We start from the raw sequence: 22,782 nt of genomic DNA, 5'->3' as shown, positions 1-22,782 counted from the left end.
TTTATTCAGCCCAACACCAGTAGCCTCCAGTATTTTCTCATTTTCAGAGATGAATACTATCTATCATAACAGATTTAACATTTTTTTAGCATTAGAAAGTTTTTATGATACTTAAGAACATATGCCAATGCTGTTTTTCAGTGAGGATGTAAGACTAGAAAGCTCAGGGTATCAATATTTAATGGTTAGTGATTCACAATTCAGTATTGTTGGGTCCCCCCCCCAATACCCTAATTACATATGTAAAACAACAATCAAGGTTGGAAGAGATCCAAGACATGAATATTAGGGACAAAAGGAAGCAGACAGGAAAGAGCCCTATGAAGGAGGGAAAGGTTGAAGAAGGATACTTGTTGACAGATTATAGTAGTGTCAGCCACACATCTTAAGGAAACAGGAGCTTTTCCTTTCTCCATTCCCATGACACCTGCTGAATCATTTACTTTCAGGATCAGCTGGCCAAGCCTGGTGGGCTCTTAGGGTTCTTTACTGCCTCCCTCTTTACTGAAGCTGTCTTAAACTTTTTTTTTTTAGCATTTCAAACTAAATTTATTTTAGCATTTGTTCCCCCTATTATTTATTTTTATTCCATATATTCTATTCGTTTGTTGACAAGGTAGATAAAAGGAGCATCAGACACAAGGTTTTCACAATCACACAGTCACATTGTGACAACTATTATCATTATTCAATCATCCTCATGTCTTAAACTTTTATGTAGCAAAGTCTTGAGAAGGTAGAGATAAAATGTAAATGCAAATTACAGTAGCATAGGTAATCAGAAAGTACAGAAAGGTCTTATTGGATTCTTAAGTTTTTTTTTTTTTTTTTTGAGAGAAGAAAACTGGAATCCTTTCTGAAATGAAAGGAAATGTGGCATAGAATAAGGTTAGGAACAAAACCCCTATCATATTGTACAGACTGAATTAAGGTTTGCTCTTTTTATAGTCAATGATGCAGGGACAGATAACTGTGTTGACACTTTTAAATATATGATTTACAAAGTTTTTTATGAGATTGGTAGGAGTTGTTTATGAACCCTACTGATTTCCAGTAAAAGGTAATTTACCAGGCATGGATTAAGCCTTAACTGTTGGCTGGATTAACTTTGTTACTTTCCTCCCCCCATTCAACCTAAACTATTTCTTTCATCTTCCAGGCTTTTGAACATTTACAACAGCTAGAATTAATAAAGCCTATGGAAAGAACATCAGTAAATGCACAAAGAGAGTACCAGCTAATGAAACTCCTTTTGGATAACACTCAAATTATGAATGCTCTACAAAAATACCCCAACTGTCCTACAGATGTTAGGCAATGGGCAACATCATCATTAAGCTGGTTATGAATATAATGAGTGACTTCAGTGTTGGAATTCCAGGCATACTTCTCTAAAGAACTAAGCTATTATCAAAGATATGTTACTACAGTTTCTTATATTTATAAACATGTATTTTTGTATTTATGGAAGACTCGCATATGTGATATCTTGGCTGTATCTTGCCTTTGAATCATGAGCACCGTTACATGATTTATAATTCTAGTGATTGATTTAGATTATGTTGTAAGTAGCAGTTCAGAAGAATAAAATGTGACTATTTTAGGAATTGGGCCATATGCTTTTTTAACACACTTGTGAAATATTTATGTGGTATATTGCAAAAGGTTCATTTTAGCCCAGCAGATGTTTTTACAAACTTAAGCCAAAGCAGCAAAGAAACAGTGGTGAGTTGAGATGTAAAGAAAAATCTTTTGGTCCAGTAGATGGTGGTGCATTGCTTTATGTACACATGGAAATTTTGGATTCTATCCCAGACCCAGGTTTTCTAATTAAGGAGTCTTACCAATTTTGCCAGAGAATGGTTTACATGGAAGAAAAAAGGTAGGGGAGTTTGAATAGTTTGTTCTATCTAGACTTTTCAGAATTTGGCCTTCATCCCATCTGCATCAGAATCAGTAGGATTTTTTTTTTTTTAATGCAGATTCATAGGCCTATCCTAGGCCGAAATAATTAGAATTTGTCTTTTTAGCAAGTTATTTTAGGAGATATCTAGAAAACCACTACCACAAATTTTAGTCTTTGGCAGTGCAGCGTTAGTTGAATTTATTTGTATAAAAAATAAATCCCAGCCAGTGCAACAGTGGCTCAGTGGCAGAATTCTCAACTGCCATGCAGGAGACTAGGGTTCGATTCCTGGTGCCTGCCCATGTAAAAAATAATAAATAAATACCTAAGGGGAATGTGGAAAAGTCAATGGACACATCACCTTATAATTAAGGGATCCATGAACTCACACAGTTATGTTTTAAAAGACCTTTAATAAGCAGTCATTGTTAATGACTATTTATTCAAGAGTATTTGATTGCCTATTGTATGCACAGGCAAAAGAGACCCCAGCAGTGGCAGTGACTAGAATCACGTAGGTATGGAATGATCCTGGAATTCAACCTAGGTTTGACTGATACCAAAACCGGTGGTTTCATTAGACCTAAAGTTCAACAATAGGTTCATGACTGAGTATTTTTTAAAATTTGCTAAGGAACAATTTATCTGTCTTATAAACTTTGATATAGAATGCAATACAAGATTTCTATGCATAAAAATAGCTCTTCAGTAGTTAAAACTTATTCTTTTGCACATAAAGCCTTTCCTCCCTCCTGCAAAACAATTATGTCTTCTAAGTCTTGAGATAGTTTCCTTTTCAGCAGTGTCTCATTAAGGCTAAGGTGTACAAATTTGGATCCACTCGATATTCTAAAGATTTTCCAGTACATTTTGCCAAAATACCTTAACACTGTAGCATCACTATTACTACTAGAAACAAGGATTTCACACTTTTGAGCAATAATTGTTTCTTCAAAAGAATTCTGAACTATCTTCAGGGGGTGCTATCTGCTTGAAAGGGTGACAGCCTAAGGAACTGATTTAAAGATTGCAAATTTTTATTAGCTTAAGATGCCATTGAAAGGCTGATAACCCTCATTTGTCTCCATGGCTACACTAAGAGCTACAACATCTAGGTAATAAGAGATAAAAAAAAAATTAGAAAGGTGGTTTTAATTATCATTGATTGAGGTAAACATGAAAGTTATAAAGCAAATTAGGAAAAAAAGATAGGTTTGGTTAAAGTTATACAAGCCTGCATTCTAAAGGCTTTTTTTGTAGATAGAAGAAAATGTTGACGTTCCCTTTATCATACTCCCTAATACAAAGATGCTTAAATCTATTTAGTTTTTTTTTTTTAACTAATTTCATTTCTTAAACTGCCTAAACCATCGTCAATAAAATAAAAACCAAATGAGAACTTTTTAGAATAAAGTTGCCAGCATGGCTTAAAGATACTCTTCATTTACTAGAAGAAAAGATATCTTCATTTACTAGAAGAGGAACGTAACCTTATACAACAAAAACAAAATCAGATCAGTCTCCCCTGGATCATCAGATTGATAAGTAGATAAAGAATTGTTAGAGGCTTCAGTGTTCATTTTACTTATGTTCCCTTTGGTTGACCCACAGGATATTATAAAACAAAAAGACAAATCAGATTCCCATGCACATGCATGAAAATAGTCTGAAGAATTAAAACCTGGTCCAAACTTACTGTATTATAATGATATATGTATGTGGTATATACTGTATTACCTTTCTGAATTTATAATCAGTGTTTTGTGGAACATGCTGTGGAAAACAATTCAGTCTTTTCTATAAAGACTCCATACAGATTCCACTATTATTTGCATTTTAATTTGGTTTAGAAGATAGTGCAGGTTATTTCAAAACAACATAATTCAGGTGCTGCCCTTTCATTCACCTTCACCTTAAAATTAAGAATCCATTGGGGCATAAACTGAGACACTCAATGGGAAAACAAGGCTTCCTAAAACTGGTAGGGCCAACATATATTCCCATAGTAATATAATTTGCTTAGCCAACAAAGGAAATGGCATACTTGGCAAACTTTCCTTCTTTCACCACTATCTCCATTCTTGAAAATCTCAAATATATAAGTGTCAACATAGATTACAAAGCTGCTGGTCCCCTCTTTTAGAATGTATAGCTAAAGAAAGACTGCATATGCAAATCATACCATATTCATTTATTTATTTAACTTGGGGATGGAATGGGAATAGTTATACATTTTATTTGTACAATATTTAACAATCACTTATCCAAGGTGGGGTTTTATGGGGCTTTTTTTTTAAGCTTTTTGTTAAATACTTGCAGAAAAAATAGCAAGTACAATTTGACAGTAGTACAACACCTGTGCCCAAAACACTGACAAGAAATACAGAGTAAAGCTAAAATAACTGCTTACCAATATCTTGAGAGGTAACAAATAGGATATGGGTTGAGACTGCATAAAAAATGTACTGCTGGTTGCATATCTGAGGTAAATGATGTTCAATCAAGATGCTACTTTTATCATTTTGCCCCTAAACCGGTAAATTTATACACATTATACCAAATGTTCCTAAAAAGTAGTTTTTAAAAAAGGTAAAAAAGAGAAACTGGAAAATATGTGAGAAGATTTTTTTTTTAAACAGTAATTTAATCCCACTAGACTACCATCCGTCAAGGGCTTTTCCCCCTATACCTACATTTTACTTAAATGTAGATGGTACTTAGGAAAAGAGGAGGGAGAAATTATTTTTTAATTTCATAACATATGATCCTATTTTTAAATTCCAAAGGTGTTGGGGTTTTTTCCTGATTGTATTTTCAAATGTCACCATGAATGATAGTGCAAGTTCATGGGACCAACAATTGTGAGGCACAGTCTCTGTTCTGAAATTCATAAGGTACCTGTAATAAACATTCAAACAAGAATCACACATCACATGCTAAAAACCTCCTATAATATACATACAAAGCTGTGCAGGGCATAGACTTCGAATAAAGCCAACACTGGTTATCCATCAGTCCTATGGCAGTTGATCATAAAGCAGTCCTCCCATGGAGATCTGGGCAAGGTAAAGAATATAAGTTAGAGCAGCAGTTCTGATGGGTATCAGAAAGGCAAAATATAAGACTAATCATGAGGAGCACCATACACATGAGGAAAAAATTATCAGGGTCTCAATTTACCCTGAAGCAAATCACCATTTTTCTCATTTTCATTCTTTCTTTTTTCTAATATCCCTAGACCAAACTTAATAACTTGCCCACTCTGCACTGACTGTAAACCAAACACTAAAATGCCCTGCAAAAGAAAGTTTTAACAAGACTAGGTATCAGGACAGGTAGTCACTGGAACTTTCTTATTTTACTGCTTATAAAAAGTATTTTTCTATTAACATAGTTCTCAAAAGGATACAAGCTTTAAAATTGGTTAGCTCGAGCTAAGTACAGTATCCAGGGTTTCTAAAAACATTTTCTAACACGAAGAGAAAACATTTTATGTTGTGAATAACTGGTTTTATAAAATTTATCTCTAGTGCTCATGTGAGCCAAACCTATTCATTGTAATATCCCTTGTTTTTATTTCTTAAACTTTTAAAAGAGGGTTAAATGTTTAAACAGTAGAAATTAGTCTTCAAGAGGCAAACTCCTTTCATGTATGCACATTTCTCCATATTTTTTCTTAATTTGTTTTGAAATGGAAGCAACAGCTAATCAAGGAATTGAAATCAAGTACTTTCAGAAATAAAGAGGTGAACTCAACATTGAAATGGGAATTCTTAGAAATACAATGAAACCTTGGGTACGTATGTGACCAAGAGCACATATAGTTCTGTTTGGTGTGTGACACACAAATGATAATACTATTACCCTTCTTTCCCTCCCTGCTTAGAGTCTGTGGACGTATAGTTACAATTTATTATTCCCAGAGATTAAATGTAAAATGTAGTGTGCTGTGTGGTTAAATAGCCATTTGAAGATAACACATTCACAGTGAACTTCTGATAGTGACATGTAAAAAATTATTTTATAAAATTAATAGGTGGATTTAAAAACAACCTGACAAAAAAACATAGCATAATACTGGTTATTTGTTGGTCAGTAATCTAGGATTCAGGAAATTAATATTTTACTTTGGCCTATATGAATTTGAAGAAGAATCCAATTGTATCCTAATGTAATATTGTTTTGATAAAGTACTTTGGCACCTACCATCACTTTCATTTTCTTAGCAAGAATAAGGCATGAACTATCCTAAATTGATATCAGAAAGCAATTTTGGGGAGGAGGACTAGACCATGTTAACTATATCAATATTGGCTATCTCTAAATGTCATTGCATATTTTAAATTTTAAGTCTAACTTGTTATCCCTGATCAGTTTTAAAGCAGTAACATCTGAAATCTGTGCGAAAAATTCAGAGTCTCTATCCTAGGACAATTCTTTACAGATCACAGACATCATCTATTACTCTGACAAGATGGCACCAAGCAGAAGTATAGTGATAAAAGTTACAAATCTCAAAATAGAGTGAGGAGTTCTTGGGTAATCCCAGTTCCTGAGGTGATCCCAAAACAGTGATAAAGAATGTCCACACACTGTTTAGTCGAAAGAAATATACTACAATTTTACATATATAAATAGGAAAAATCTATTTTAAAAGAATAAAAATGAAGAGCTTTCCAGTGTTGCAGCTCACTTAAAAAAAATTTTAAATCATGCTTCAAATATTCCCCACACAGCACATCTAAAAGAAAACAAAGTACTTAGGTAAATGCAATATTTTGGGAACCGGCTATAAGATGAAGCTTTAAAAACATGGGCAGAAGGAGGGAAATGACACCACATTCTCATTTCAAAAATCACTTTTTCTTAAATTACAGGCTAGCACAAGAAAAGTTAAAACACTGCTTTACGAGCGGCCACTTAGTGTTGGCACTGAGCATAGCTTACCTTTTTTTAAAATAACACAGTGAATTTGTAATACCTTGTTATAAAACATGATCAATTTATTCAAATTGTGTTAGTGTTTTCAATTTCATAATTTAGCAACCATGGAACTGAGGTATACCTTGTTGAGGGAGGTTAAAGTAATGCTTGGAAGCCTCTTTACTGTACCCCACTTTGATGACTGTTTATGTACACGGAACAGCAGCACACTAAACATTCACAAGCTGTGTCATATTGGCATTACAATAGTCATTTATAGAAACACAACAGCAAATGCAATAAAAACAAGTTACCCTTTTTAAAATCTGAAATGAAAAGTTTTTGATTTAAAAAAAAAATAGCAATAGTTCATTTAAGGAATTAGTGTCTTCTGACAAACATTAAGAAATCTGATGTCAGTTTTCAAACACTTGATTAACCAGGTCCAAAAAGATCCTTATGATTTCGAAAGGGCCACATTCTTCATGTACACTTTCAAAAGTTTCTTTATAGAGTTCACAACTTCTTTTACTCTCAGGTCCTTCGCTTCTGTGCTGTAGGCGGTTAAGTAAGTCTCCCAGAGCCACAGTTTTAAACGAGGGTCTTCTTTCTGACATTTCCAGGAGACATCCTACTCATTTCACACAGAAAATAAACCGTAAGCAGTTTCATTAGCTTAGCAGCTCCAGTTCCAAGTCCTATGTATCAGTGTACAATGGTGCAACTATCATAGACTAGATTCTTTGGGAGGAAAGTCAACATTTGTCACCATTGTGACCACTGTTACAATGTCCTCTGTCGTAATGATATTTGTTAGTCTTTGCATCTGAGTAATTCTTTCTCCTACACATCCAGCTGATAATCTGGCTTCTGCATCATGATCCCAACATTCTTCTATCGTTTCACAGAGCATTGCCATCCCCTAAAAAAGGAGGAAAAGATTGAAACATCAGAGCTTTTTTTCCTACTAGGAAGTAGAATAAAAGTGCCATAAAAGAAACTGCTATTTTTGTGGGTCAAAGAAAGTTTTAAGGTGAGCCAAGTTTGATACCTGTCAACATTCACTTTTGTTGAGCATCTGTTGTGTGCAGGACCATGAAGAAAAGCATCAAGTTTTTTTTAAAACATCAGAGAGCGTAACAGCAGAAATATATAATTTTTAATTCCAAAAGTCTCTATTCATTGTTCATAAACCAGGTCATTTCAATTTAACCCTTGAACTGAACTCAAAACCAAGGCTATAGAAACCTATTACCTTTTATTGTTTTCTTAGGTATTACCAGCATTTCTATCTTGCAGTTAAATAGAAAGATGGTTAAAAGATCTTCCCCGAGGATCCTCTACTTGGTTTTACATTCATGTTTCTAGTCTATCAAGGTCTATAGCTAGACTAAAACAATCAGTGCAATACTGTTCCAGCCTTTGCCTAGTCTAGTTTTAAAGCATTCTTAAGAACTTGAAGGTTTTTCTCTCCCAAATCAAATGGCTAAAACAAACTCCTGTGGAGAGGAGAAAACCAAATGATAAATAAATACATAATAAGCTTTTAAAAATGGCACCATATGGGAAGGTTACCCAACTATCCACAGGCTCAGAGTCAGGCACTGTCTTTCCTAGGAAGCTTTCCAAGTAGGCATACTCATCTGCATAGGATCACAGAGATGAGAGTCTCCTAAGGCTCTGTGACTTCAGGACCTCCCTCACAAGTACACTAAAGTTCTAAAACTGCAGAACATCCTGCATGAAGATCACCTCCCCAGAAAATCCTTCCAGAAGAAAAAGAAATGTGCAGAGATAAACGTTCCTCTGTAAAGCATTTTATTAGGATTTCAAATTAGAAGCTAATTTATAACTTACAGCATGTTTCTGCCAATAATCTCTTAAAACAGGCCTCTTTTTTTTATGCACAACAACTTCCTGCATATCTTCAAGGGATGGGTGCTGGCCAATTTCCTCCTCAAATGGCAACATGTATTCATCCACAGGTCCTGAAGTACAAAAAAAAAAAAAAAAAAGAAGAGAAAATCACTATATTCAAATCTTCCTGATTTCCAAACTGGTACAAAACTCCTAGGACATAACTCACTTTTTTATCCAAAATGGCAGGAGAGAAACAGACTTTCAACTATACTTACACCAAACTAGGATAAATCAAAAAGTCTGTAGTATATGTTAAGGATGTTAAAGTGTGTGATCTGTGTTGAGATTGTATAAAGAGCTTTCTGTTTCAGGAATGCCTATCTCCATCTGTATTATGCAACGTAGAAAGCAGTATTTGCAAATCAAGGATATAATACCCCTTTAAGCCACCTACTCCTTGCCTTTCAGATCACAATATTCCATTAGTGTTTCCCTCTCTGACAACTCTGGGTTCAATCTGTTATAAGTATCTTTATTCTATGCCATACCCAAACCCCACATAAAATCCACATGAAGAATCTCACCCTTCAGAGTCACACCTCTTCTCTGCCCCCACAAGATCTACAGCATGGGTTCTTATTTTTGTTTTAAATCACCGACATACTCTCCAATCAGTGTTCCCAACAAGTCATAATGTACCTTCAGATTTATTCAACAATAAATCTGAATTCTTTTTTTCTTGGGCTTACTCAAATAAATATGAATATGCATGTAGGAGTTAATAATAACTAATATTTGAGGAGCAACTATTCTGACCAGGAACTTTACATATATCATTTACTTTATCTTTACAGCATGAAGGTGGCATTACCACTATTTTATACGTAAGGATGCTCAGAAAGTTACATAATTTAAACAAGGGCACACAGCTGTTTAAGTGGCAAAGCAGGAATTTGAATCCATCTCTGAATAGCTCTTAATTATGTTGATTTCAATTACTGTACTATTTCCCCATGATAGGCAGGACAGGGTCACTAATGAGCTACTTCAGTGACCAGATGCATTTGTCCCTAGATACAAACTTTGTACAACCCCTTGAAATGAACTAATAACATTATAAACAATGAATCATGAAGTGCCATCATAACGCAGTCCTCCAACTTAAGAATTTCTGACAGCTATAGAGTTTTGTTAGAGCATTTCCACTGACTCTGAGTACTAACATTTTAAGGTGTCCATTCAACTCTTGCTACTCAGGTCAACAGCACTGGCATCAACTGGTAGCTTATAAGAAATGCAGAATCACAGGCCCCACCCCAGAACTGCATTCTCCAATAAGATTCCCAGGAGGGACAGGCAGTGGGCAGCTGAAGAGGCTTAAAGATAGCTGCCTGTGAGGTAAAGTTGTCTATAAAACTATGAATGACACAAGAACTTTACTCAAAATTAATGAGTAACCCGAGAATGAGGTACAGAAAAACGAAGTACTAACTGGAAGAATGGCAGGAAAAGTGGGTGAGCTGCAATATTTCACATCATTAAGAACAAGGACATCAGCTATTAAAGAAACATTTGGATACTTCTCTTAACAGCAAGAGTGGACTCAGGATATTTTTCGTCCTTGTGGAAAAGTAGTTGAGATGGGATGGTCTGCAGAGTGGGAGCACAGTGTAGTTGGTGTGGAGATCACTAAACTTGGGAGTCAAGAATTTTTACAGAGCAGAATCGTTCTTACTCAGTAGAGCCAACTGCTGAAATTCCTGGAGCCAAAGTATTGAAGAGTTCTTCAGGGACTATTTTATTGTACTGTTTTAGCATTTTTTATATTTCCAGAGTAAATACTGGCAAATTTGACAAGATTTGAAATAGAGGAGACTTAGTTGCTGTTAATCCAGGTGATCGAGAATGCCATGTTGATACAATGTTGCCCCTAAACAAGAAAACGGTTCCAGTACCTTGCATGTTTCTTATGATCCAACTAAACAAACATGGAGGCCCACCAATTTTTTTTTTTATTAATTAAAAAAAATTAACTAACACAACATTAGAAATCAATCCATTCTACATATGCAATCAGTAATTCTTAATATCATCACATAGGTGTATGGTCATCATTTCTCAGTACATATGCATCGATTTAGAGAAAGAAATAGCACGACAACAGAAAAAGAAATAGTGATAACAGAGAAAACACAAATAAAAATAAAAAGTACAAAAATATATAAGAGAAAGAAAAAGAAACAAAAAAAAACTATAGATCAGATGCAGCTTCATTCAGCGTTCCAACATAATTACATTACAGTTAGGCAGTATTGTGCTGACCATTTTTTTTTTAGACATCATACCATTCTACATATGCAATCAGTAATTCTGAACATCATCACATAGATGCATGATCATCGTTTCTTAGTACATTTGCATCGGTTTAGAAGAACTAGCAGTATAACAGAAAAAAATATAGAATGTTAATATAGAGAAAAAAAAATAAAAGTAATAATAATAAGAACAAAACAAACAAAACAAAACAAAACAAGAACCTATCGCTCGGATGCAGCTTCGTTCAGTATTTTAACATGATTACTTTACAATTAGGTATTATTGTGCTGTCCATTTTTGAGTTTTTGTATCTAGTCCTATTGCACAGTCTGTATTCCATCAGCTCCAATTACCCATTATCTTACCCTATTTCTAACTCCTGCTGAACTCTGTTACCAATGACATATTCCAAGTTTATTCTCGAGTGTCGATTCACATCATTGGGACTATACAGTATTTGTCTTTTAGTTTTTGGCTAGACTCACTCAGCATAATGTTCTCTAGGTCCATCCATGTTATTACATGCTTCATAAGTTTATCCTGCCTTAAAGCTGCATAATATTCCATCGTATGTATATACCACAGTTTGTTTAGCCACTCGTCTGTTGATGGACATTTTGGCTGTTTCCATCTCTTTGCAATTGTAAATAACGCTGCTATAAACATTGGTGTGCAAATGTCCGTTTGTGTCTTTGCCCTTAAGTCCTTTGAGTAGATTCCCAGCAATGGTATTGCTGGGTCGTATGGCAATTCTATATTCAGCTTTTTGAGGAACCGCCAAACTGTTTTCCACAGTGGTTGCACCATTTGGCATTCCCACCAACAGTGGATAAGTGTGCCTCTTTCACCGCATCCTCTCCAGCACTTGTCATTTTCTGTTTTCTTGATAATGGCCATTCTGGTGGGTGTGAGATGATATCTCATTGTGGTTTTGATTTGCATTTCTCTAATGGCCAGGGACATTGAGCATCTCTTCATGTGTCTTTTGGCAATTTGTATTTCCTCCTCTGAGAGGTGTCTATTCAAGTCTTTTTCCCATTTTGTAATTGGGTTGGCTATCTTTTTGTTGTTGAGTTGAACAATCTCATTATAAATTCTGGATACTAGACCTTTATCTGATATGTCGTTTCCAAATATTGATTCCCATTGTGTAGGCTGTCTTTCTACTTTCTTGATGAAGTTCTTTGATGCACAAAAGTATTTAATTTTGAGGAGTTCCCATTTATTTATTTCCTTCTTCAGTGCTCTTGCTTTAGGTGTAAGGTCCATAAAACCGCCTCCAATTGTAAGATTCATAAGATATCTCCCGACATTTTCCTCTAACTGTTCTATGGTCTTAGAACTAATGTTCAGATCTTTGATCCATTTTGAGTTAACTTTTGTGTAGGGTGTGAGATATGGGTCTTCTTTCATTCTTTTGCATATGGATATCCAGTTCTCTAGGCACCATTTATTGAAGAGACTGTTCTGTCCCAGGTGAGTTGGCTTGACTGCCTTATCAAAGATCAAATGTCCATAGATGAGAGGGTCTATATCTGAGCACTCTATTCGATTCCATTGGTCGATATATCTATCTTTATGCCAATACCATGCTGTTTTGACCACTGTGGCTTCATAATATGCCTTAAAGTCAGGCAGCGCGAGACCTCCAGCTTCGTTTTTTTTCCTCAAGATGTTTTTAGCAATTCGGGGCACCCTGCCCTTCCAGATAAATTTGCTTATTGGTTTTTCTATTTCTGAAAAATACGTTGTTGGGATTTTGATTGGTATTGCATTGAATCTGTAAATCAATTTAGGTAGAATTGACATCTTAACTATATTTAGTCTTCCAATCCATGAACACGGTATGCCCTTCCATCTGTTTAGGTCTTCTGTGATTTCTTTTAGCAGTTTTTTGTAGTTTTCTTTATATAGGTTTTTTGTCTCTTTAGTTAAATTTATTCCTAGGTATTTTATTCTTTTAGTTGCAATTGTAAATGGGATTCGTTTCTTGATTTCCCCCTCCGCTTGTTCATTGCTAGTGTATAGAAATGCTACAGATTTTTGAATGTTGATCTTGTAACCTGCTACTTTGCTGTACTCATTTATTAGCTCTAGTAGTTTTGTTGTGGATTTTTCCGGGTTTTCGATGTATAGTATCATATCGTCTGCAAACAGTGATAGTTTTACTTCTTCCTTTCCAATTTTGATGCCTTGTATTTCTTTTTCTTGTCTAATTGCTCTGGCTAGAACCTCCAACACAATGTTGAATAATAGTGGTGATAGTGGACATCCTTGTCTTGTTCCTGATCTTAGGGGGAACGTTTTCAATTTTTCCCCATTAAGGGTGATATTAGCTGTGGGTTTTTCATATATTCCCTCTATCATTTTAAGGAAGGTCCCTTGTATTCCTATCCTTTGAAGTGTTTTCAACAGGAAAGGATGTTGAATCTTGTCAAATGCCTTCTCTGCATCAATTGAGATGATCATGTGATTTTTCTGCTTTGATTTGTTGATATGGTGTATTACATTAATTGATTTTCTTATGTTGAACCATCCTTGCATACCTGGGATGAATCCTACTTGGTCATGATGAATAATTCTTTTAATGTGTTGTTGGATACGATTTGCTAGAATTTTATTGAGGATTTTTGCATCTATATTCATTAGAGAGATTGGTCTGTAGTTTTCTTTTCTTGTAATATCTTTGCCTGGTTTTGGTATGAGGGTAATGTTGGCGTCATAGAATGAATTAGGTAGTTTTCCCTCCACTTTGATTTTTTTGAAGAGTTTGAGGAGAGTTGGTACTAATTCTTTCTGGAATGTTTGATAGAATTCACATGTGAAGCCGTCTGGTCCTGGACTTTTCTTTTTAGGAAGCTTTTGAATGACTGCTTCAATTTCTTTACTTGTGATTGGTTTGTTGAGGTCATCTATGTCTTCTTGAGTCAAAGTTGGTTGTTCATGTCTTTCCAGGAACCCGTCCATTTCCTCTAAATTGTTGTATCTATTAGCGTAAAGTTGTTCATAGTATCCTGTTATTACCTCCTTTATTTCTGTGAGGTCAGTAGTTATGTCTCCTCTTCCATTTCTGATCTTATTTATTTGCATCCTCTCTCTTCTTCTTTTTGTCAATCTTGCTAAGGGCCCATCAATCTTATTGATTTTCTCATAGAACCAACTTCTGGCCTTATTGATTTTCTCTATTGTTTTCATGTTTTCAATTTCATTTATTTGTGCTCTAATCTTTGTTATTTCTTTCCTTTTGCTTGCTTTGGGGTTAGCTTGCTGTTCTTTCTCCAGTTCTTCCAAATGGATAGTTAATTCCTGAATTTTTGCCTTTTCTTCTTTTCTGATATAGGCATTTAGAGCAATAAATTTCCCTCTTAGCACTGCCTTTGCTGCGTCCCATAAGTTTTGATATGTTGTGTTTTCATTTTCATTCGCCTCGAGGTATTTGCTAATTTCTCTAGCAATTTCTTCTTTGACCCAGTCGTTGTTTAGGAGTGTGTTGTTGAGCCTCCACGTATTTGTGAATTTTCTGGTACTCTGCCTATTATTGATTTCCAACATCATTCCTTTATGGTCCGAGATAGTGTTGTGTAAGATTTCAATCTTTTTAAATTTGTTAAGACTTGCTTTGTGACCCAGCATATGGTCTATCTTTGAAAATGATCCATGAGCACTTGAGAAAAAGGTGTATCCTGCTGTTGTGGGATGTAATGTCCTATAAATGTCTATTAAGTCTAGTTCATTTATAGTAATATTCAGATTCTCTATTTCTTTGTTGATCCTCTGTCTAGATGTTCTGTCCATTGATGAGAGTGGTGAGTTGAAGTCTCCAACTATTATGGTATATGAGTCTATTTCCCTTTTCAGTGTTTGCAGTATATTCCTCACGTATTTTGGGGCATTCTGATTCGGTGCATAAATATTTATGATTGTTATGTCTTCTTGTTTAATTGTTCCTTTTATTAGTATATAGTGTCCTTCTTTGTATCTTTTAACTGTTTTACATTTGAAGTCTAATTTGTTGGATATTAGTATAGCCACTCCTGCTCTTTTCTGGTTGTTATTTGCATGAAATATCTTTTCCCAACCTTTCACTTTCAACCTATGTTTATCTTTGGGTCTAAGATGTGTTTCCTGTAGACAGCATATAGAAGGATCCTGTTTTTTAATCCATTCTGCCAATCTATGTCTTTTGATTGGGGAATTCAGTCCATTGACATTTAGTGTTATTACTGTTTGGATAATATTTTCCTCTAACATTTTGCCTTTTGTATTATATATATCATATCTGATTTTCCTTCTTTCTACACTCTTTTCCATATCTCTCTCTTCTGTCTTTTTGTATCTGACTCTAGTGCTCCCTTTAGTATTTCTTGCAGAGCTGGTCTCTTGGTCACAAATTCGCTCAGTGACTTTTTGTCTGAGAATGTTTTAATTTCTCCCTCATTTTTGAAGGATAATTTTGCTGGATATAGGAGTCTTGGTTGGCAGTTTTTCTCTTTTAGTATTTTAAATATATCATCCCACTGTCTTCTAGCTTCCATGGTTTCTGCTGAGAAATCTACACAAAGTCTTATTGGGTTTCCCTTGTATGTAATGGATTGTTTTTCTCTTGCTGCTTTCAAGATCTTCTCTTTCTCTTTGACCTCTGACATTCTAACTAGTAAGTGTCTTGGAGAACGCCTATTTGGGTCTAATCTCTTTGGGGTGCGCTGCACTTCTTGGATCTGTAATTTTAGGTCTTTCATAAGAGTTGGGAAATTTTCAGTGATAATTTCTTTCATTAGTTTTTCTCCTCCTTTTCCCTTCTCTTCTCCTTCTGGGACACCCACAACACGTATATTTGTGCGGTTCATATTGTCCTTGAGTTCCCTGATACCCTGTTCAAATTTTTCCATTCTTTTCCGGATAGTTTCTGTTTCTTTTTGGAATTCAGATGTTCCATCCTCCAAATCACTAATTCTATCTTCTGTCTCTTTAAATCTATCATTGTAGCTATCCATTATTTTTTCTATGTTTGCTACTTTATCCTTCACTTCCATAAGTTCTGCGATTTGTTTTTTCGGTTTTTCTATTTCTTCTTTATGTTCAGCCCATGTCCTCTTCATGTCCTCCCTCAATTTATCGATTTCATTTTTGAAGAGGTTTTCCATTTCTGTTCGTATATTCAGCATTAGTTGTCTCAGCTCTTGTGTCTCATTTGAGCTATTGGTTTGTTCCTTTGACTGAGCCATATTCTCAATCTTTTGAGCGTGGACAGTTATCTTCTGCTGCTGGCGTCTGGGCATTTATTCAGATTTCTCTTGGTGTTGGACCCAGCAAGGTTGTAATATTTTTCTGTGAAATCTCTGGGATCTGTTTTTCTTATCTTGCCCAGTATGTGGCGCACGTGGCACACGTTTGTCTCAAGTGTTTGGAATGGGTCTCCCCCAGTCACCGATCTCCGTGGCCTGGGGATTTCGGATCCAATTCTCTCCGTTGGTTCAGGGGCCGCGCGTGGTGGGGGCGTCAGCTGCCGCGGCTTGAGGGGACCCTGTGGCTGGTTGCGTGCCGCAGCGGGCCTGGGGGATTCCCCACCGGACCAGGAAGCCTCCCGTGGGGGGGTGGCTACCGCGGCTTGGATAGCCCTCCTATCCGAGACTCGTATCCGCGGACTCGAAGCAGAGACTCGAAGCCGCCCGCAAAAGAGGGGTGCCGCCTGCCTCGGCTTGGGAAACTTGCTTCTCCGATACTCTCAGCCGGCCCGGAAAGGAGGGAGGGAGTAGCTCGGACCACCGCAGCTGCCGCTGATCGGGAAATCACGCGCCGCTCGGGGGTCTCACCGCAGCCGAGTCTCGCAGCCAGTCTAGCCAGCCCAGACTTTGGATAGCCCTCTGATCTGAGATTCGTAGCCGCGGACTCAAAGCCGAGACTCGAAGCCGCCCGCAGAAGAAGGGCGCCGTCTGCCTCGGCTTGGGAAACTTGCTTCTCCGATACTCTCAGCCGGCCCGGGAAGGAGGGAGGGATTAGCTCGGACCGCCGCAGCTGCGGCTGCTCGGCAAATCACGCGCTGCTCGGGGGTCTCACCGCAGCCAAGAGTCGCAGTCAGACTTGCCAGCCCAGACTTTGTATAGCCCTCTGATCCAAGACTCATAGCTGCGGACTCGAAGCCAAGACTCGAAGCCGCACGCAGAAGAAGGGCGCCGCCTGCCTCGGCTTGGGAAACTTGCTTCTCCGATACTCTCAGCCGGCCCGGGAAGGAGGGAGGGATTAGCTCGGACCGCCGCAGCTGCGGCTGCTCGGCAAATCACGCGCTGCTCGGGGGTCTCGCCGCAGCCAAGAGTCGCAGTCAGACTTGCCAGCCCAGACTTTGTATAGCCCTCTGATCCAAGACTCGTAGCTGCGGACTCGAAGCCGCCCGCAAAAGTGTGGCGCCGGCCGCCTTGGCTGGGAAGCTTGTCTCTCCGCGTCCCTCAGCCAGCCCGGGAAGGAGGGAGGGATTAGCTCGGACCGCCGCAGCTGCGGCTGCTCGGGAAATCGCCTGCCGCTCGGGGATCTCACTCACCGCAGCCGAGTTTCGCAGTCAGACTAACCAGCCCAGACTGGGTTACGCTGTGTGTCCATTCCCTGCTGTAGCCCCGGGAGCTGTTCTGTACTGTTTCTGTTCACCTATTAGTTGATTTGGAGTCGGAGGAACTAAGACGCATGTACCTTACTAAGACGCCATCTTGGATCCTCCCCACCAATTTTATATCCCAGGTACTGAAATTAAAAGTCTCTTTGGCACAAAATACAAAATTCATTGTCTTGAGAGGCTTGATGCTCCCACACTAGACTCCCAATCCCGGAAGAATGAATAGCACCCCATTCCTGTACGCACTCTACTAAGTTCCTTTTAAAATCACAGGATCCAAAATCAAATTCCATATTCCAGAAGTAGTCTGCCCTACACTAAAGACTGTACTCAGAGCAAATAAGATATATTTATTAACATAATGGTTAAGTCGGTTATATATTTTTAAATATTCAACACAATTTATTCTATGAACTTGGACAATTCAGAGGAAGGTTTTACGCAATTATAAATTAAAATAAAAAACAGATTAAGCTCATTTACTTTTGTCTGGGAGGTAAGCATCAGGAAATTTGCCTTATATCCAAAAAAAAAAGTGCCACAACATATGTAAAGAGAGTAGAGCCCTACAAAGGAACACTGAAAAGAATACTTAGCAGATACTACTTATAGTTTTGTTACACCTGAAATATAGTATGCAGATTTGAGAAAAAGTAAACAAAAAATAAACCTTATATATTTAGAAGACTTGAATGAGGACTTCAGGAACAGTAAGAATAGAGGTGCTGTGCTAGGGAATGTGATAATGTTAACATTAAAGGCTGTGTCAGATCACACCTTAAGAGCTTTAAGGAGACATAATTTTACCCATGGTATATCCAAATGTATGCTTCTAGTCCTGTGTAAAGGAGGAGCAACTGTAGTAAATTCAATCTGTTAGGTCTGTTGGTATCACCTGAGTGCTGAACAGTATCAGCCTGAGTATCCTGGACACAGGCACAGTATAGAGAGCACTCCTCCCCTCCCCAATCTACATGCAGCTCATCTAGTCACAAGAGTTCATTTTAGAACCTGGGGATTAGAACCCACATGACCAAACCAAAACTGCAGCTCATGTGAGGTTTTTTTTTTTTTACCACCTCCTGGGGTTTATTTAAACAAACAAAAATAATTTGTATTTAGAATGTAATCATCCTGTTACATGCATATATATATTTTTAAAAGTATATTGTTTTCCTTACCATCTGCAGCAGTACAGCGAGAAGCCAGTTCCCAGAGGACTAATCCCACAGCATACATATCTATCCTCAAAAATGCATCCCTTTGGAAGTTTATAGCACCCTCTAATACCTCTGGAGCCATATACCTCCTGGTACCAACCTGAAAAAGATGTTGAAAGCACAGAACTCATTAACTTTTTTTTTTTTGCACAGGCAAGCACTGGGAACCGAACCCAGGTCTCTGGCATGGCAGGCAAGAACTCTGCCTGCTGAGCCACTGTGCCCTGCCCTCATTAATTTTTTGAACAGTATTTTATGATTCTGTAAAGGAATCAAAGCAAATGAAATATGGTCTAATATCAGGTATATCTTTACTAAATAAAGACCACCAGACTACGTGGCCAAACAGAATTGCATACCCTTTCAAGTATGCCTCTTAGATGGCAAAAGAATCCTCAGGTTAGATGTAAGAACTCCTTAAGAACAAGGTCTGTTAAAAGTGGATGGATTCTCCTTTGATCCATTTTAAAAAAAGAATGTCATGTCATCTGCCTGGGTTGGTCTACAAATTGTTCAACCTAACCCACCTGAAGGTCCCAACAATCCTCTAACATCATATGAAAATGTCTTCCTCAGAAACGTTAATGTGTAACTCTTCAGAGAGTCATTTTATATCAGATGCTGATTTAATAACGACAGCAACAATTTTAGACCAAATCATCCCTGATACACCATTCTAAGAAAATGAACAAGCTTAATTTGTCTTCTATGTTATAGTTATCATCCTTACCTGTCCATGGGTATCACCTGCAGACTTGCCAGCCTCAAACTTTAACGCCAACCCAAAGTCAGCAATACAAGCTGTCAAATTGTTTTTCAACAGCACGTTTTTACTTTTGATGTCCCTTGCAAATAGAAAGAGAAATATCAAGTTATGTTTAAACAAGTTATTGTTTACTAATTTTAACTGAAAGTAGGAAAGAGAATATGTATGTTATAAAAGAATAGTTACTCATATGAAATGGCAGAGAAAAGAAGAGGGCAAAAAAGCTTAAGTAGGTCCCCAGATAAGCTGATGCACAAGATATGGAAAGTGACAAATTCCTCTTCATAGCATGGAAAATACAAAGGAATCCCCTCCATAAAGCAGTTTTATTAAGAGATGGCTTCTAAAAATACAGTACATCCCTACACAACAGCTATGTCTCTCCAACATGCCAATAAAATTACTGGTTAAAGAATATTTTAGAGTTTATAGCTACATAAACTACCAAATAAATAAAACTACAAAAATTTTTTTAAAAAAATGAAACAACCTTTTAAAAAGAGAGAAATTGGGGCCTTTTGCCCAAAATGTAGGCCTACATTTCAGAACAATCCCTTCTTTAGTGGGACCTTATTCCACCTGGCTGTAGAATGTCACCTTCCTAGAAAAATCCTCTAGGAATGTATAACGTAGAAAATTTCCACTGAAAACATATACTACTGCTTTAACTAGATCCTGTATTCTGAAAAGGGTAACAGTTTTAAGAAATGAGATATCTTTCTCTACACACTTCCTTCAACTAAGTCATCCTAGAGATTACTATACCCTAGGTTAGACACATTTAAGCCATGAGCAATGGCTAAATTTATATACACAGACTCAGACACTGCGACTAACAGTGGGATAAAGGAGGAACAATTATATGCCCATAAAAGGTATAAAAACCAATCCGTTTTAGACTCAAAGTTTTCAGGTATCCCACTTCTAATCTTTGGAGGTTTCAAAGAAATAGTTTCCTAGGGAAAGGTGGGGCAAGCAGAAATTCAAGAGAAGGCAGTCAGATTGTATGTTGTAAGGAATGAAGAAAGGGGGGCTATTTCTGGGTTAGAAGACATTTGAGGTTTGTAAAAACAGAAATCTATATTGAGTTAGATTAAAAAAAATGCCTCCAAGCAACCTAAAACCCCACCTGATGGCACTTAAATAGTTGCTGAATGAACAAATCAGTGCCTACTTTTAAAACAACCAACTTTAAATTGATTACAAGGTGATAAAATTGAATCCCATGCTCAGGGGAATTAAATTTTTCCTTTTGAAGGTATGACAATTGTTGGGTTTGAGTACTATTTCTTCTCTGGAAAAGGCAATTCAGTAAATAAATCAGTAAGTACTTCAAATGATGACTCCCTATCCCTTAGCTCAGGTAAGGTCATATGGTCGCTCAAAACACAAGCAAACAAGATACTCAAAGTCTCTTTTTAATTACATCCCCTTGTACCTATTTATAATCATCATGAAGTAATAACAAATTCCTCTTTGTTTTGAGAGAGAAAATATACTTTCATTCTTAACCTGCTTTCAAAAACGAGTCAAATTAAAGCATAAGTAGACAATTAAATTTTACTGATGATATTTAAATTTTACACATTATCCAAAACACTTTCTGGCCAATTTCAAAGCTCATTTAAAAACAAAAGGAAATCAACTTCCTCCTATAATGTGATTAGATAACTAGGGGAAAAATAAATTTTATCCAGGGAGTTAAAGGTTTAAACAATAAACAAATATTGAGTTATATGGGAAAAACATATAAATTTAGCTCTACCTGTGAGATATGGCGGGTTTGTGGCCATCTTTTAGGCCAGGTATATCCTCATGTAAATATGCCAATCCTCTAGCCATGGTTTCTGCAATATGACACAATTCATTCCAAGAGACCACATTAGCCTTAAGAAAGTCTGATAGTGAACCCTAAAGAAAGGGGAGGGGAAAAAAAAACTTATGGAGAACTTTCTTTCTACTATTAAGAGGTAATGGAAGGCAATGTATCTCACATTTCAGTGAATAACAATTTCCAAAAAGCAATTTTCTGGAATGGTTCACGTATCCTTTCAGTCATAGACAACTGACTGGAAAGGAATACCATTAATCTGTATCTTTTAATCTTTTTAATACTTGTTATCTATTTAGAAGATAAAGGTTCTTTTTTTAAATGTTGAAAATCTAAAGTTCTTGAAAGTGTTTAAAAAGTTAAAATATACTAACTACAGATATATTCTATCATAGGACTAGGAGAATACAAAAGTAAGACATAAACAACAATTCCTCCTTAAATGATTATTTCCTTCACTTTGAGAAAACCCACATACAGGGAAGTAAAAGAGCCATTAACATCTGACAATGGTGAAACCTATCACCAAGGAGAATACAATGTCCTACTTCATTAATGGTACCTTCATAGTAACTCAGAAGGCAAAAAACCGAGGAAAATAGCAAATGAATTTTGGTGATTATTACCCTGACTCTGCTTTTGTCAACTAAGCTAGATTGATTAAGGAGACTTCCAACAAAAAATTCAAGCTGAAAAATGGCTCATGCAATTGAAATGGATCTTAAATAATAAATCAAAATTATTATGCATTGGTCAGATAAAATAAGTACTTATATCACCAAAGGAGGTATTTACAGCACAGGAAAACAAGGACAAAAGAAGATAAGACTGGCAATATATGAATACAGGGTTAGGTAGGCCAGCTTTGCTTTTCTACTGCAATAAATTACTTCTAAAAAATACTTTTTTTTGTATTTTCATGTTAAATAATAATCAACTATAACCACATTCCATGCCCAGAAGGGTAAGTCTGAGGGATTTGTAGCCAACATTAGGTAAGAAGGTCAACCCTGACTTTACTAAATCAAAACAGCAGCAGTTTTTACCCTTTCATGAAATGCTGTGATTAGCCAGAGATCCACATCAACACTGGTGCCTCGTTTTTCTGCACCAATAAACTGTAATATGTTTTCATGCTTCATTCCAGGCAAACTATAGACTTCGTATTCATTCTGCCATGATTGTTTGTCCTAGAGTTAAGAAAAAGAATGGTTAGAACACAAAGAATATAGATACATATCTAAGAGCTTACTCAAATTCTAAGGCAAAAATTAAAAAAAAAAAAGCTAAGTATTAAATTACAGGGAATTTCTCTCACCCTGTTTTAATAAGAGAAAACTCTAACAATCGGTAATG

General features: G+C 36.6%; 2 protein-coding genes across 15 annotated transcripts in view; one reads left to right on the top strand and one right to left on the bottom strand.

Moving 5' to 3' along the window:
• ORC4 (origin recognition complex subunit 4) overlaps nt 1-6,539 on the top strand; it is a 103,351-nt gene extending 96,812 nt beyond the window's left edge. For 10 of the 12 annotated variants that reach the window (XM_077153744.1, XM_077153738.1, XM_077153732.1 and 7 more), the window contains one exon: nt 1,160-6,538. In XM_077153744.1, the coding sequence (XP_077009859.1) occupies nt 1,160-1,348 (189 nt within the window). In that variant the 3' untranslated portion in view covers nt 1,349-6,538. Of the gene's footprint in view, nt 1-1,159 lie in introns of all 12 variants that reach the window. The other 2 variants (XM_077153740.1, XM_077153742.1) reach the window with 1 other exon arrangement.
• ACVR2A (activin A receptor type 2A) overlaps nt 4,056-22,782 on the bottom strand; it is an 89,843-nt gene continuing 71,116 nt past the window's right edge. For 2 of the 3 annotated variants that reach the window (XM_077153727.1, XM_077153729.1), the window contains exons 6-11: nt 22,473-22,616; nt 21,361-21,506; nt 19,560-19,674; nt 18,791-18,929; nt 8,687-8,817; nt 4,056-7,751 (exon numbers count right to left, since the gene is read on the bottom strand). In XM_077153727.1, coding sequence (XP_077009842.1) covers nt 7,557-7,751; nt 8,687-8,817; nt 18,791-18,929; nt 19,560-19,674; nt 21,361-21,506; nt 22,473-22,616 — 870 coding nt within the window. In that variant the 3' untranslated portion in view covers nt 4,056-7,556. The remainder of the gene's footprint in view (nt 7,752-8,686; nt 8,818-18,790; nt 18,930-19,559; nt 19,675-21,360; nt 21,507-22,472; nt 22,617-22,782) is intronic. The other variant, XM_077153728.1, reaches the window with a different exon arrangement.

This window comes from Tamandua tetradactyla, chromosome 3, assembly GCF_023851605.1.
Source record: "Tamandua tetradactyla isolate mTamTet1 chromosome 3, mTamTet1.pri, whole genome shotgun sequence".
NCBI classification, from domain to species: domain Eukaryota; kingdom Metazoa; phylum Chordata; class Mammalia; order Pilosa; family Myrmecophagidae; genus Tamandua; species Tamandua tetradactyla.
The sequence above is the reverse complement of the archived record's forward strand: the minus strand, read 5'-3'. Positions and strand labels throughout refer to the sequence as shown.